Genomic DNA, 17,610 nt, shown 5'->3' with positions numbered 1-17,610 from the left:
AGGTAGTGCAGCTCATCCAGGATGGCACATCAATGCGAGCTGTGGCAAGAAGGTTTGCTGTGTCTGTCAGCGTAGTGTCCAGAGCACGGAGGCGCTACCAGGAGACAGGCCAGTACATCAGGAGACGTGGAGGAGGCCGTAGGAGGGCAACAACCCAGCAGCAGGTACGCTACCTCCGCCTTTGTGCGAGGAGGAGCAGAAGGAGCACTGCCAGAGCCCTGCAAAATGACCTCCAGCAGGCCACAAATGTGCATGTCAGAAACAGACTCCATGAGGGTGGTACGAGGGCCCGACGTCCACAGGTGGAGGTTGTGCTTACAGCCCAACACCGTGCAGGACGTTTGGCATTTACCAGAGAACACCAACATTAGTAAATTCGCCACTGGCGCCCTGTGCTCTTCACAGATGAAAGCAAGTTCACACTGAGCACATGTGACAGACGTGACAGAGTCTGGAGACGCCGTGGAGAACGTTCTGCTGCCCGCAACATCCTCCAGCATGACCGGTTTGGTCAGTAATGGTGTGGGGTGGCATTTCTTTGGGGGGCCGCACAGCCCTCCATGTGCTCGCCAGAGGTAGCCTGACTGCCATTAGGTACCGAGATGAGATCCTCAGACCCCTTGTGAGACCATATGCTGGTGCGGTTGGCCCTGGGTTCCTCCTAATGCAAGACAATGCTAGACCTCATGTGGCTGGAGCGTGTCAGCAGTTCCTGCAAGAGGAAGGCATTGATGCTATGGACCGGCCCGCCCGTTCCCCAGACCTGAATCCAATTGAGCACATCTGGGACATCATGTCTCCCTCCATCCACCAACGCCACGTTGCACCACAGACTGTCCACCTCATCAGGAGCATGCCCAGGCGTTGTAGGGAGGTCATACAGGCACGTGGAGGCCACACACACTACTGAGCCTCATTCTGACTTGTTTTAAGGACATGACATCAAAGTTGGATCGGCCTGTAGTGTGGTTTTCCACTTTGATTTTGAGTGTGACTCCAAATCCAGACCTCCATGGGTTGATAGATTTGATTTCCATTGATCATTTTTGTGTGATTTTGTTGTCAGCACATTCAACTATTTAAAGAAAGGAGTATTTAATGAGATTATTTCATTCATTCAGATCTAGGATGTGTTATTTTAGTGTTCCCTTTATTTTTTTGAGCCGTTTACGATTTCACATTGCAAACTGTTGTTTATAATATATATATATGTAGCATAATGTATATGCCTATACATAAATTCATATATAAATAATTTCAGTATATAATAAATGCATTAGCCTCCCAATCGTGCACCTGTCTCTCCCTGCGCAGGGTCCTTCCTCACCTGCTAAAGCAACCCTTCTGCCAAGAAGTTGGTTAATTTGGTGCATTTAGCTGCCTTGTGCCAACATTTATTTCTTCTTAATTCTTACTTTTTCAGCACCACACATTTCTTTTACCTCTTTCTCTCTTTTCACCACATTCACCATCTCTGTTGTGCCTATCACACACACCCAGCGCTGAGTTCACCCCGACAAAATGTTTGGAGATTGAACTCGCCCAAAATGGAAATAAACTCCTTTGATTGGTGCCGTTGAGCCAATCAGATTTCACAGGCAGCGTTCGCAGCGCGTTTGCGGATCATAAAGTAAAACATTAGAAACTGATAAATAAAAACTCCAAAAACCCCCAGTCCGCTCCTGGGAGCGACTTGTCAATCACAAGGTAGCCTAACAGGCACTCTATCACTTGTACATCAATATTTTTCTTATATTACATATGTTTATACAAACCTGAGAATGGTGCCTTCTGTCATGCTTCACCATGCTGAAAACTGATGGCGTTCGGCTTGAATACCCATAAGGTAGTCCCACCCTAAAGCATACCCTGCTTTATTGGCTATTTTCCTCACCAAACATCACTAAATGAACATCGTGCTGAATTGAAAAGAACTTGAAACTGACAAGAACTATAAGTGAAAGTACATAAAGAGGTGTATTTTTAGTGAGGCTCAAATACAGTTTAAGTTGCTACTAAATTTGTTTTCATTTACATTTACTCATTTGGCAGATGCCTTTATCCAAAGCGACTTACAGTTGAGGAACAACATGCATAATATCACATTCAGTTTCAAGTTTATTGGAATTCAGTTTCAAAGAAATAAATTCAATTCAAATGATCCTATTCAGATTCAGTTTTTGTTGAGAAAAAGTTGAGAAATTAAACTTCAGATCTAAATTGTTCAAATTCAGATTCTACTGACATAAATATCAGCCTCTAGACAGGCTCCCATTTCTGTTGACCGGGGGAGGGAGATGGTTTGGACCTAATTTCAATGCAGAGAGACACAAATACACTGAATAAAATTCACAATGTGTTTTTTTTTTCCAACATTCAAATTAAACCCAGTGCAATTAGCTATAAACCATAATTTTCTCACTTTTGTCTAGCTATCCTGTTCCTGATTACTCATATTAGTCTACCACTCTAATTTCAATCATGACTGCTCCTAGGCGGGTCAACATGAAGTATGTGATGTGGCAAGGGTCAAAAACATAGAATTATAGTAATTTCTTTAGTCTAAACATATCAAGCTCGGTAATATCAAAGTAAAGAGCAGGTGCTGTAGGCTACACAACATTATATGAGATGATGCAAAACAAAGGCTATAGTTTTGTGGTGTGAACATGAACGCATTGCATAATTAATTGTTCCAACAGTGAGCAACACATTTATTCATTATTTTCTCCTGATGGCTAGTTGTGGTCGGTTTACTTGATGCTAGCTAACGCCAACACGTGCGATGACCAATTTTTTTATCCAAGCACTTTCAAATACCATCCAGACCCGTGGCAATCATGGTCTCTTTAAAAAACCTGCTCATATTCAGACTGTGTGTCAGCTGTGTGTGCATTTGGGCACAAATAGTAGCTAGTACAGACACAGCCTTGTGTCCCACTTTGGGAACATTGACCATTTGCCATTAGTGTTTTATTTTAATTTGCTGATGGCTGTTCATTAGCTTAACGTAACCACAGAAAAAAACTAAACATGGTGAATCAGCATTTACTTTCTTTGCACCACAAATCTGGAACAAAAACCAAGACTTGAGTTGTTTTTTTATTAGATTTAGTCTGGGGCTGTTGATTTATATCTTGCACTACATTCCATTTAGCCTTTGCATCCTCTCTTCTATGATATTCTTTTGAAAACCCATTGTGTCTCTATGTATTAACTGAAGTGTTTCTTTTGTATCTTAATATCATCTTTATATGTCTTTATGTCTACCGTGAATTACTTTGAATTGCCTTGTTGTTAAAAGGAGTAGACTTGCCTTGGCTTGCCTTACCTCAAGCAGTTAACCTATTATTAAATCTATGATTTAAACATAGAGGCCTTCCCTAAATGCCCCTTTCACAGAGAGCCCTCAAAAAGCTAAGGTTGGACCTGCTACTAACAACAAAACAATGACTAGTGTCTATGTTATTACTTAAAACAGAAGTTAATCAGTGGTTAATTTCCTAAAAACACATTGTCTGCTTAATCTTTTATTAGCCACCAGACATGGCTTAGCCACAGTGTCAAAGTCACCCATCACGGCCACCAGCCACCCACTTTGCCCATTTTTTCAAACGACAACCCAGAACAAAAATCACGGTAGCAGGCATGAACACAGACCATTCAGCAGCACCGTCTGTTATATTCATCAGTGGATTCTGCTTGTTCTCTGTTGTTCATGGCCGGCTATCAGATGCATGTTTGTTTCAAAGTGGAACATGTTACCAGCTCCGAGCTTTTTATGCTGTTCCACCTCAGAAACCAGAACAGGAAAGAGGGCTGACCTACTCAGAGAAGCATGTCAACCCAAACAGAGCCTGGTTGGGGCTGACTGTCATGTACCCAAGGTAACGTCATGACCAAACAGCACATCCCACAGTTTTCTGGGGGCGGGGCAAGCCGCCGGGCAGGGGAGCCTCTCTACAGTGCAGACCAGCCATGCAGACACTGTGTGCGTCCAGTCAAATACCACAGTTTACTGGCCCTCAGCCACATCTTCTCAAATGGTCAACCCTACACATCTGGTCTGCTGGCTATTCAAAGAAACAACACATCTCTGGACTGCATCTAATAGCTAAAATTCATGTCATTTACATTCTCTTGAAGAGATCCTTGTTAGATATTAAAATGTTTTATGCTCAATTTTCATAGAAGCTTTTAGTTGTTTTTTGTCAGCATGAGGTTTGTTTCAAACCAGTTATCATATTTTGATCTCAAATTATTGAAATAATATTGGCATCTTTGGAGTCAAATGAAAAAAAAATCTATGAAAAAATGTAGGAGCTAATTTGGGGATATTAGTAAGCATGCGGTATAAGTCAGCATGCAACAAGCCAACAAGAGTTATCAGCTACTAAATCCTAAATCCATTTTGTCCAAACTACTAACTTCTGGTGGTATCTAGTCATACACAAAGTCTGGCTTGTTTCAACACATGGGCCTCTGAGGTTTCCCCCTCCACCCCAATATCATGGAGGTGAAATTTGGATTTTCCAAAGTATGTGGAACACTGGTTCTAGAAAGAATTGTTGATAATATAATAGCCAATCAACTGTACTGGTTGTGAAATTTAACCAGTACACAATTATTGTAAGTGATTTAACGCTCTGCTCAACTGTCATCACGTGACATAAGTATGGAAGTGTTAACAGGTGGGTAATACTGTATACCGTATGGTCTCTGAGGAAGACCATGAGGTATGGTTGGAAGAGAAAGCTACTGGACCCTGACTTAAGATTATTGTTTACAAGGTCAAAAATAAACTTTCACAAATGTTCAAGTTCAAGAAGTTATCTTTCATCTTTCATCTTAAATGTTTGGTGTGTGAATTAAAACAATTTGTGCAACTGAAAGATTTTGAGTTTCTATTGATTTTTAGATGAGAATTAGATTTTAGATCTTTTCATATTGGATACATCAATTTTCTGTCTGAACTGATGAATCCTAAAATGTACTCTTTAAATTAGGGGAATTACCTCCTGGGAAATTCAGAAAGGAATCAAATGGCATCTAAATATCTAAATGTAGAAATGAAGTATTAATATAAGGTTGATTATATCATTCAAAAGACTACAGCTATTATTTGGTTTTGTATATTCTTTCAATACTGTCAGCATCACAAATTATATTCCTTTCTGCTCCATTGTATTGGGGTGGAGGCAAAAAATGTCAGACAGATTTTCAAAACCAAAACTATCTGTATGGCTAGACACCACTATAAGTAAGGACTTGTTTTTGTATTGACCCTTTAAAGCAGCTTTGATTATAGCAGCAAATATGCATTGCACTGTTCAGATGCAAGGGCATACGGGCACGATGCTTTCCAGGCCCTAAAGTCATCACTACCTGTCATAAATATATTGTCAATTGCTTTGGAAGAAACACTAATTTAAAATGCAACATATCTCCCATTCTGACATGCATTGTAGGATATAGGCCAAATCATTTAACAACATTCAACTTTGTTTTGTTTTTCTCAGTCTAAAGATGCCAACTAGTTGAGAAGATATGGCATTGGTTTGCCAGCAGAAAACAAAGCCAAACAGGCAGGGTAAAAGCTGCTGAGTTCACATTCTCACTCAATCTCAACCATGTGATACATCTCAGGTATTGTGGGCGGGTAAACTTACCTGTTCAGATGGCTGTGTATATGAGGGAAAGGGGAGGAGGGAGGGGAGGAGAGGAGTTATGAAGCATGGAGAAGGGGAGCATGCAGGAGCACCATCCTCATTCATTGATCAGATCACTCAAATCCCACTCAGTCCTTAAGTCTAGACTCTACCAGTGAACGTCTAGCATCATGCACAGAGGCCCCCATGCATGGTCATGGGCCTGGTCAAAGAGCAAGGTTGACCCCCAGCAAAAAAGTGGGACTTGTGCTAGAAAAAGGGGGGCAGGCAGAGGCGTCTACCTTGCTGCATGAGAGCTCCAACTCCGAACCAGAAACTATTTAGCAGGGTGAAATTGTTTTCCACTACATCCGAGTCAGGGTTGCAAGGGTGGGGATTATACCACTCGTAGGGACTAAACCTGTGACAATTAACAGAGAACACACACACATATACGTTTACTGCAGTTGGATAAAGATACAAGAGTAGACAATCAAACAGACCAAGAGCGGTCCTACCTGGGGAGACAGGAGAGAAAACACAGGTTAGTTAGTCATGTCCAGAGGAGAGACACCGCAAATCATGCCTGAGTGTCTGACAACACTTCCCAATGAAATAAGCATTGCTGTGACTTCATGTACATACTTTAGATTGCTATGGTGTTAATTGGATTAGTAAATTAAGAGTTTATGACATGAATTACTGTAAAATGTTGATTCAGATTCCTCACTGATCTGAAGCCTAAATAACTGCTCATCTGAATCTCTCTTGTGTGTTTTTACATTTTAATAACATATAATACTTGAGGAGTGGGCTCAAATTAACACCACTCATATTCCAAAAGTGGCTCCTCATGTGGGAGTGCTCATATCAAAGGCAATTCCCTCAGTAATTTAATCGATGGGGTCTGAAAATAACTCCATTGTCAGCAGAGAAAATAACTAATAATCTTTATAATCTTGGAGGAGCATTAATATTCAACAGATCAAACGGTTCATTCCCATCTGGCAGTCCTCGGCACTCCCCCTCACTGACGCACTCCTCAAGCAGAGAGATTCCTCATTTATTCATATTAAATAAAAGTGACATTACATTAGTAAAGGTTGATTGGTCTACAATTAAGCATCCTGACCTGATTTGGTTTGTGCTGGAGTAGAGGGGGAATTGGGGCCCTATCTTGACTCAAGCTGTGTAACAGACACAAGGCTTTGACTAATCAAATTGCAATGCATAATGTAGACTCTCAGTGTGGGCCTTTTTACTGTGCTGGAAGTCAAAAACGATAACCTCGAGTGGATGTATCATCTGCACGGAGGATAATGCAGATGAAACTGCTACACTGCTGTGTGTCTGTGGTCCATTGTCCTCTAGGTAAAATACAGTAGTACTGGGTTGAATACTGTAATATATTATTCTATATGAAGACGTATGGCTGTATCGATAAAATGACAGCATCCTAACTGTACCCTGTCATTGACTAATGGATTTTGCAATTATAATGTGGTTAGCAGTGGCATTCCTTTTCACCCCTGCAACACTCAGGAGGATATTGTGTAGTGCAGCTCAAGGACCTCTGAATGTCCCCCTTATTTCTGCTTTAAGAGAATCCTTGGCCTTAAATCAATCCTCCTGCCCACTCAATTTGCCCCAGATTTGCTTGCTTGTCAATTTGCAATGCCAAATTGAGTTCAGCTGAACTGCGACCTTGCATTGCTTGTGTGGCTATGTCATCCACTCCCTTCCACAGAGGTCTGTGAATGTGTTTCCTCCAATCATGTTGCGAAAAGCCAATTACCGCTCACTATAAACGTGAATGAAGTTGTCAGTGCCATGCTAGATCATGAGAGTGGCTGGCTGGACTGCTGCTGCTGCTGCTGCTGGTTGGGTCAGGAAATGCTAAACCAACGCCATTTACAGGAGACAACACAGCTTAACCTGTCTCTCACTGTAGCACTGCTTGGCCCGTTTGCTGTCATTTTGATCCAATTACTCTGCCCTTACATTATCTCAGGTCATCTGTGCTGCAGAGTAAGAAACTTTGAGCAAGGTCAGTACAGAGATAAGCACAGACAAAAAAAGCGTAGAGAGTGGCGCAGAAACAATGTGGCGCTTTTATCTTTCTATGGGGGCAGGGTCATCCTGCAGAAAACTCCAGCGATGATACGAATGATAACACCAATGTCAGGGGAGATGAGTCAGAATGGTCCTATTGCTCTGTCACAGGATGACAGTCTTTATAAGTCTACACAAGCGTGTTGGACCAATGTTCGAAATTCTACAGTGTACAATAAAGGACCAGTCTGGATCAGTATTCCTTACGTTTCTGCATGTTGTAGTGGTTTAGATTTCCCCCCCCACACTTTTATTTCCAGCAAGTTCAACTACTGTAACGTTCGTTGAACAGGTCACACCAAAAAAGCTCATTCAGAATGCAGCTGCTACAGTCAACTCAGAGATGTGTCATAGAATTACTGCTGAGCATGACACTGAGTATCCAGGTTTATCTGTGTTGCCCATCAGGCCCATCTTTTTATTAACTTTTACATATCATGCAGGAATCTTCAACCATCTCTAATATAATGCAGCTTCTAACTCATTTGTGGAATGTATTTATTTGCACAGCATACCTTTTATGAGACCTTAATTATATTAAATGCCCAGTGCAGTGATTATTGTTAACCTTCTCCAGTTACGAATTCGAAATCTAAGATTTTGAGACAAAAACACTATAAGCATGAATAGAGAACATCCTTCTGCATAGGATTCAGAGGAGAATTTTAACCACATGATGAGGGCTGTGCCTTTAATATGAGCACACACTTAAACAAAGGCTTTTCATTATGACTGAGGACAGAAGCAGATTACAGTTTGAGATGAGGGAAGGAAGACTTCGCACACACAGAGAAATATTCAAATTTTGAGCAAGACAGGCGAGAACTCGATGACCCTATCACGAGTCATAATTATTTAGAGAAAGACTAATAATATTCTGCAAAAACATTCTGATCTATTACTGTCTCTAAGTTTTACCTCTGCTTCTCGCTTATCTTAAAAAATATCTCTTGATGTGTAGGATGCAGAGGTGATAATGCATAGGCTTGAGCAGAGGTGTGGTGTAGGTTTTTTTTCAGCTGTTATATCGCCTGTGCCAGATGCAGCAGCAGTGCTATTGACGTCATTAGATGGAACATAAAAGCAACGACAACCAGTAACATTAACATCAGTAAGCGGAGATATCAGGGCAGGTGGCAATACAACAGAGTAATCATGTGGTTTTAGCTGTGCACCCATGTGGAATAGGCCTACACATGGGAGAGAAGCTGCTCTAACTCTAGCACTGTGTCCATCAGTCTTAGTATTCATCACTGTCAGTCTCTCACTCATCCACTCAACAGTCAGTCACACAGCACAAACACAAGCATACAGAGATAAAATGTGCAATGTGTACATACACATATATAAAAAGTAAATAAATGCACAGTGGAACTTAACCTTGGAGTAATAGATCTTGCCCATCAAATGTATGTGCTAGACAGGTTGGTCTCACAAATGTGAAATGAGTGTGATTTCTTAACATACAAATGATGTATTTGAACGGAAAGTAAAAGAAATACATTTCCCCACCATGAAAGGATTATGTAGAGGAAGGTTTTTTTTTTTAATACTGTATATCTGAAAGAAACCTGAGTGTATAGAAAAAGCAGAGATTGTCCCAAGAGAAAATAGCATTGGTTGTTTTAAGTAAATGGATAAAAACTGCTGTATGTTTGCATTTAACTGAGAAACAACCTCTTAAATGAATTATGACACATCTGTCAGAAGCAAAGTCAAAAGTAGTGTGACATTCAGAGCCACTAAACTCGGTTGGGGTCAGCTGATCAATTTCCCATTTCCTATCAACAGGCAACAATGTGGTTAACCAAGTAGTCCAACATTTACCATAGCGGTGACAGATGAATGAAAACATTTCTAACCTTTCTGCCATAGGGCGTCAGATCAGAAAACAAAAATATGCGTGTGAAGATGAGAAATAAACATTTTTGATATTTAGTTTAGGAGACTTGTTGGAGCAACAAAAAATACAATCAAAAACATATGCTAGCGTATAAAGTTTTCACACTTAACTGATCTCATGACTTTATTAAAGATTCAGTTCACTCACTTACTTTTTGTGGTTTCTAGCCATGTAGATGTTTTAGTTTTTTCTGCAGAGCTTTTTAGATATCTGTCTCTGGGTTGTCCCAGAGCTTTCCAGTTTAAACAGGAACTTTTTCTTCTGTAGAATGAAGTTTGAAAACTGCTGACATTTTGGTCTGTGGATTATCTAGAACACTAGACACTCTTACTGGTAAAACATGTCCCTAGTTAAATTTCTGTTTACCTCTATTGTATTGGAGTGATGGTAGAAATCTCAGAGACAAATAACATGAGCATATAAAACCAAAACTATCTTCATGACTTAATACCACTGGAGGAGGAGAGTGAAAAGACATTTGACATGTACACTACTATTATAGTTCAATCGCACGTGCTCTTTGGACTAACCTATAATGTTTGGCAGTACATTATAAACATATACACATCGTCACATAATTCTGTCATGGTGGAGGGATGTCTACATTTTCTGTTAGAATACGTAATCTGCTTTTTAGACTTCTCATTTTATTAACTTTTGTGAGACTGTTATGTGGTACACTCTACAGCAAAAAACATGCAACTGTAGCCCAGCATGCATTTGTGTATACAGGAGAAAAGAAGGGATAGTGAGGGGAAAATGTATACACTTACCCAAACACTTACTTATTGTGATATTAAATACATATAGGTGCATATTCTGAGCCAACTTAGATGACAGTTGCTGCTTTTTATTCTCTTGTGTGATCATATCGCCAGTAACATTGGAAAACTCATTAAGGTTAACAGTAAAACTGTCGGGTCGCAGCTGCAAGAGAGCCGATGTTTTCCCAAAAGTTTTAGGGTTAACATGTACTTTTTCTTTTTTTCCCTCAGCATGCCACTCAAACCATTCACCATTCAAACGGCAGCCACAAGCACGAGCCACTAGATTAAGTGAGCGAGCCCTCAAAACATTTGGCCTTGTTTTATCAACTGAGAGAATTTGCCTGAGCAAAGACACTAAAAGAAAAGACAATCGGTACAAATAATGTGTTGTGTCGTTTCACCAGCCAAAGCATTCTCGATGTCGGCTATATCACCAAACTAATCTGTAGGGTAGATGAACACAAAAGCAAATAACATTATACAGCTTGTATCCATTATAGATACAAAACCTAACCATTTCTTACAGTTATGGTTAGGGCTCAGTGTACCATTAGAGAAGTTTCTGATTATTTATAGAAGGTCTTTTATCTAAAAAACAATTATAATATGAGTCCCTTCATTTTTATTATGGCTTCCTACTACACATCAGTACAATGATCTACCCATACTTCCCTAACCCTCTACAGAACTCAACATAGCCCTTATGAACTGTACAGTGTCATCACTTTCCATCACCAGCACCATTCGTGCAACTCAGAATGAGTCCTAGAACCTTGTATGTCTTCAGAAATGTTCACAACAAGCATGTTTGGAGCGGTGTAATTAAACTCTGCAGCACTCCCTCCTTGGATTTACTTGCTTTGAACAAGTGCAATGCCATTTGAACTTGTCTGAGTAAGGGACCTGAAATTGCAGGTCATAGCCCCACTTATAAGATAACTCTGGTGCAGAAGTAAGAGAGTAATCCAAAGCAACTACAGAAAATAACACGGGGAAAAAGACAGATGTTGACAATGTGATATCCAACAGCTCTTTATGCTTTGGAAGACAGCATGACAAAGTAGTCTGGACAGATATATTTGGCTATTTCTTTTTGGAGTCTCAGCTGCAGCAGAGAAGGTTAGTCTTGACAAAGAGTCCAGATCATCAGATCATCATCCTAAACGAAGGTTACAAGGAGAAGCACTAGATTCGGCTGTGCTTTTCCAACAAAATGTCTAATCTGGTATGATGACAGCTCAAAACTCTACCTACTTGCTGTTTATAACGCCATATGACTTTTGTTTTTGCTGTTGGGAAGACTGTGAACCAAAACAAGCAGAGAAAAGTGAACTCGGGAGTTATAGCTGCATTTGGAGCAAGGTGAAGGAAACAAGAGAAAAGAAAAGACAGCATGAACTCTGAGACACAGGACAGTGAGAGAAAGCTGCGAGAGGAGCAGCAGTGTTCACATCAAGCACGACACAGCCCACACTTAAACTTACACACACATATCCATATGAGTGCACAACCTTTCTGCCACTCTCTCAGACACAAACACAACCCTCAAATGGCTGATAGGCCTACAACTTCTCTGTGTAAGGTCTGTGTTCCTGTATATGTGGGTATCGCCTGTAGTTTTATTTACTGATACCGATGTAAGTAGAAGCAGGCCAGGAGTAACCTAGCAGCCATGCCAAGCGCCAATGTGAAGATTTTCTATAAGCAGAAATCCATTCTTTCTGAATGTCTAACAGCGGAAGAAGGCAGACATTTATGTGATTCTTTATGGTTAAACTGCATTCGACACATTCCACAGCAATGACATCGAGTCTGAGCTTTGATATATGACCATTGATTAGCGTTAGCTGTGTCACCGAGTGGTAAGCTTTCACTATGAGTGAGTTAGTGAGCTCAGGACACACATCCTGCAATTACAGAGATGAGCCTGGTGTTAGTCAGATGAACGAGGCTGAGCCACGGCAGCTACGCATGTGTCTGACTGTGTGAAGTTGTGATCGCTGCAAGTGACATGTTACCTGGCTATGACAAACAGCACACAACTGACACCCAAGTAAGCCAGCAGAATATACATCCAGATATCGGGCGAGAGGGGGTTGAGGAAGGAGAAGACCCCAGGGTTGGTCCCGTTTGGCTTGCGGTAAAGTATACTTATACCCAGCGTCATGAAGGGCTTGGAGAAGTCAATAACCTTCTCACGCACGTATGTGATGGCGAGGGGAGCCACTGCCAGATCAGCTCTCTGTCAACAGCAAACATAAAAGAGAAGAGAGACAGGCCATAAGTCACAGTCACAGGAAGCATTTAGAGGCAATCAAATTAAGAAAACAGGGTCTTTACACTACAAAGTCTGTCCCAAGGCACTTAGCAAGAAATTTAAAGCCCTCTTTCACTTTCCACCCGTCAACTATCCTCCCGCTACTAAACTCAACTTCTTAAATCAAAGCATTCATTTATTTTCTTTACCTACTTTCTCGTTTTGTTAGAATGGCTGGTAGCTGTAGCATAGTCCTATCCTTAATGTGAGGTACTGAAATTATATAACATTCCCTGACTGCATATGCACATCCTAGCTGCTGTACCATGACTAAAACCACGCAACAATACGCAACATGGTTGGTGTGTTTTCCCTTTAGTCCTCAATGGTATAATTGCTCAGCAAGCTCTTAGTGATATAGTGGCAACTTCACCAAAAACCCTAAAAAATAAAACTGACATTTTAGTAAGGGCTTTTATCCCAGAAAGAACAAACACTGACGTTAAGGACTGTCCTGCTTATTGTCTTTTAATATCTCTAATAGCAACTGGAAACGGTTTTAAACAGAGTTTGAAATATCTTTTTGGGGTAAGACTAAATGGGATCCATATTTTCAAACTGTAGGTTAGAACACTCTCTTACAGCTTCCAGGTCTGTGTTTCGGTTGTTTCCAAGCAGACTGAAAATAACTAATGCATCTGTGGCATTTAAAGGCCTGAAGATACTTCTGACATTGACACTGTGAGCAGTTAATGAGGGTTGAAGATGTATTGAAGCAATCAACGTGTTGTCTTTGGTGTCAGTGTAATATCGTTGCAATTCTGGGGACCTATAATCCTTTTCCACTGCAAGACATTAACAACCCACAACCAATAACAAGAGACTTAAAAAAACTTGAGAGGCTTTGTGACTAAATTCTTCATTGCATTTCCACTGTATTTCACAAACAGGGCATTTTGGATATACACCAGAAAAAGGCAAAAGCTGGACCAACTACATCATTTGTATGCATTGTTAGGCATTAAGGTAAGTAGTTACGTGTCAGACAACAATGTAAGAATTGGTGCTATTATTGCTATTATTGTTTTTACACATTTACATAAACATGAGACACAATTGTATGCGCCAAGAACTCTGCTGGAGGTCTGCCAGTCTGCAGCTTAAAATAAAATCCAGTGCCTTACACCACTTTTTTTTTATTTCAATTTTTCAGTTTAATTTCTACCCACTGATGCAATACCAACGTTTTGTTCCGATTAAGTGAGTTATTTATAATGTGGCATATTATTTGGCCAACACAGAAGTCGTGCTTATATATGAGTTGTGTGCTTTAGAGATACAGAAAAGGCAAGTAGAGGACCTGCTCAGGAAAGTCATCTTTCCATATCTGGGGTGAAAACCATGTGCTGCTGACAGTTAATAAATCTCATGCTGCATTGTGACTATAAATGCTAAACATCCACAGCAAGGTCAAGTGGTTCATTTATCACAGATATATCCTTTTTGTCTTATGAAGGTTGCCATATATCACTCGAGGATTGACTGAGCTCACAGCTCACAGCTGTGATACATGAAAGTTCTTGCTGATATAAGGCATCTCTGAATATATCCAAACTACCAACCCTACACAGTGTAAATACATCAGGATGTGTTTACTCCACTTGAACGTTAGACGGACCAAAGATCATTTTGCTAAATTCCTTTGACAGGATGTTTCCAACTTGTTTAGCTCACTTCAGCATTTCTTCTTCAACTGAACTTCTTCTCTGTGAGTTCACACTCCCCAGTCTTCTGAGGGCCTGTCTGCTGCAGTCACAATCTGTCTAAGTCAAGCTGAACCCTACACAGTAAGTGGGGCAAACCCACGCTGAACATCATCTCGCAGGGGATAAGGCCTTTCACCCGTGAAAAGACCAGACTATCTGTCACAACAGTCAGTCACTGCACTGATCAAGAGCAGAGGCCGAAGACAAGTGTGGAGGAATTATGGGAGACTTGACCCCTCGTGGGTGCTGCTTCTAATGAGGTCAGATATTGACTATTGGCCGTGTAGCGCCTGATATTTTTCTGCCCATGCAGTTTATCCTAACTGGGACTTTGTTGGGTGTAATGATTTACACTGTGAGCAGATTGTATTTGCTTGTGTGTGTGTGTGTGTTTTAATAAGCTCTGTAGGGAAAACAAGTCACAACAGAATCTATGCTCTCCTCGCATCACTGTGCTCTCAAATAATGGTAGTTCTTTCTTTTTCTTTCCCTCTTAGTGTGACTCTGTGTGTACAGTATACTTCACTTATCTTTAAACTGACTGAGCCCTATGTACCCAGCTACACCTTTTCCTATTTGTCCAGAGAGGGAAAGAGGGGTGGAGGGATATCTGCAATCTACAGAGAGATACTGAAGGGCAGGGATGTGGAACTAGGCACATGTCATGCCTTTGGATACAGTGCTACTTTGCCTCGTTTCCTTGCAGTGATAGTATCTACAGAGTACCCGAACACAGCCTCAAAGGCCAACAGGGAATAAGGTACCGAGGTCATTTACAGAGTTCTTGAGGGATGGATAGCTTTACATTTTACTGAACTGATAACTGCTGTTAACTCTATCTGTAAATACTTAGCTAAGTTAGCTGTACAGCAAGTGGTCCTATTAGCTGACAAAAGCTTTGGGTAACCAAAACCAAAACTGTATTCCCTATCATCAAAATGGCCTCTGTCTGTCGGGGAGGCTGTGTTCGGTCCCTGTCCCACCGCAGTGTTTACTCACTGGGAGCTGGAACCAGTCTGCACAGAGCCTGCATGACACAGTGGAGGGTGTAACGAACAGTCAGTGCTACTGGCTACTGTAAACGTCAATAAACTTCTGCATCAAGTCCCTCCCTATCTTTGCGTTTTAATAGCACTCCGCTTTGCGTTTGATGGGAAAATCGAATAAAAAAATGTATATTAAAAGCTTTAAAAAGTTTAAAAGAAGAAAATTAATCAGTTATTTGTTGTTTGAATTAATCATTACAATGAACATACGATGAATGAGCTTATTAGTATTGACATTTTTCCATTCCATTATAATACAGAAGGGGCCGGTAAAACTCTGATCTGCTGGCCTGTAGATGATCTACTAGTACATAAATTAAGTTAATACGGCATAAGTATGTATGTGACGTAAGTATGTGAGTTAAGTTACATAATTTAATTTGCATACTTAAGTCACGTGATTAACTAACTTACGTACGTAACTTACATAAGTACCATTCCTATTTTAACCCAAACCATGATCTTTTCCTCAACTTAACCAAGTATCCATCCATCTTCAACTGCTTATCCGGATGGATCGCGCGCAGCAGCTCCAGCAGAGGACCCAAACCTCTCTTTCGTGGTCTACATTAATCAGCTCTGACTGGGTGATACCGACCATGCCAGTGTGGAGATATAATCTCTCCACCTACTTCCCAAGGTGTCCTCCCAGCTGGACTTGCCTTGAAAACACCTCCCTAGGCAGGTGCCCAGGGAGCATCCTTAACAGATACCCGGACCACCTCAACTGGCTCCTTTTGACGCAAAGGAGCAGCGACTCTACTCCGGGTTCCTCACGGATAACTTGGCTTCTCACCCTATCTCAAAGGGAGAAGGCAACCACCCTCCTGAGAAAACCCTTTTCCGCCGCTTGTATAGTTCTTTCGATCGTGACCCAGTCTTCATGACCACAGATGAGGGTAGGAACAAAAATTGACCGGTAGATCAAGAACTTTGCCTCTTGGTCAGCTGTCTTTTCGTCACAACGGTGCGGTAGAGCTCCCCTGCTGCTCCGATTCTCCGGCCAGTCTTCCGCTCCATTGTCCCCTCACTCGTGAATAAGACCCGAGGTACTTGAACTCCCTTACTCAGGCTAAAGACTCATTCCCTACCCGGAATGAGCACTCCATCAGTATCCTGCTGAAAACCATGGCCTCAGATTAAGAGGTGCTTATCCTCACCGCAGTCGCTTTACACTTGGCTGTGAACCGAACCAGTGAGTGCTGAAGGTCACAGGACCACATCATCTGCAAAATGCAGCAACGAGATCCCAAGCCCACTGAAGCGCAACCCCTCTCCACCCCGACTGTGCCTCCTGTCCTTTAATATAACAAACCTGAGTGGTGACAAAGTGCAGCCCTGGAGTAGGCCAACCTCCACCTGGAACGAGTCCGACTTACTGCCAAGAATCCATAGCTCTCGCTTTGAATGTACAGGGATTGGAAGGGATCACCACCCCATACTAGACAACAAACAATATTTCACTGAGACTGTGTTGAAGTCTCCCAGCAGGATTATGGAGTCCCCTACTGAAGCCCAATACAGGAGTCCATTCAGGGTCTCCAAGAAGGCCAAATACTGCAAACTGCATGTGGCAGCGCACCCAACCTCTGCAGTTCCTCCCATGGGTCATGGGCCCCATAGTATGCAGAAGGCAGTGTCACATTGCTTCTTTGGGCTGTGCCCAGTTGGGTGGCTGTCCCAGCCACCAGGCACTCGCAGACAAGCCCTCCTCCTGGGTCTGGCTGCAGAAGGGGGCCCTGGGCCTTCTCCGGAGAGGGTTGTACCTCCTCTTTCTCGATTTGATCCTTTAGAACCTTTCTTAGTCTGGCCCCTCCCCTGACACCACTTTGCTATGGGAGACTCTACCAGGAGCACCAGGCTCTAGACAACACAGCCCTCAGGTTCATAGGGACACCCAAACCTCTCCACCAGGATAAGATGATAGTTCATGGAGAGGCCAAGTACCTGACCAAGTAGTTTCACGTTAACATGTGTTTATTATTGTTACCATGAAGACAACGTTCCAGTACACCTGTGATTACGTCAGATATTAATGTTGATGATTATTATTTGTTTTAATAACAATTTTACTATTTAACTAATCAATTTATTTTTTGTAGTATTTCATA

The 17,610-nt window shown here is 41.5% G+C and overlaps 1 protein-coding gene across 1 annotated transcript in view; it reads right to left on the bottom strand.

Moving 5' to 3' along the window:
* The window catches only part of LOC123968709 (glutamate receptor ionotropic, kainate 2), a 315,329-nt gene that overhangs the window by 69,817 nt on the left and 227,902 nt on the right, over positions 1–17,610 (bottom strand). Inside the window, exons 11-12 of the mRNA XM_046045615.1 lie at positions 12,449–12,672; positions 5,951–6,069 (exon numbers count right to left, since the gene is read on the bottom strand). Of these exons, the coding sequence (XP_045901571.1) occupies positions 5,951–6,069; positions 12,449–12,672 (343 nt within the window). The remainder of the gene's footprint in view (positions 1–5,950; positions 6,070–12,448; positions 12,673–17,610) is intronic.

The sequence above is a fragment of the Micropterus dolomieu genome, linkage group LG03 (genome assembly GCF_021292245.1).
Source record: "Micropterus dolomieu isolate WLL.071019.BEF.003 ecotype Adirondacks linkage group LG03, ASM2129224v1, whole genome shotgun sequence".
NCBI lineage: Eukaryota > Metazoa > Chordata > Actinopteri > Centrarchiformes > Centrarchidae > Micropterus > Micropterus dolomieu.
This window is presented reverse-complemented; position numbering and strand designations above follow the sequence as displayed.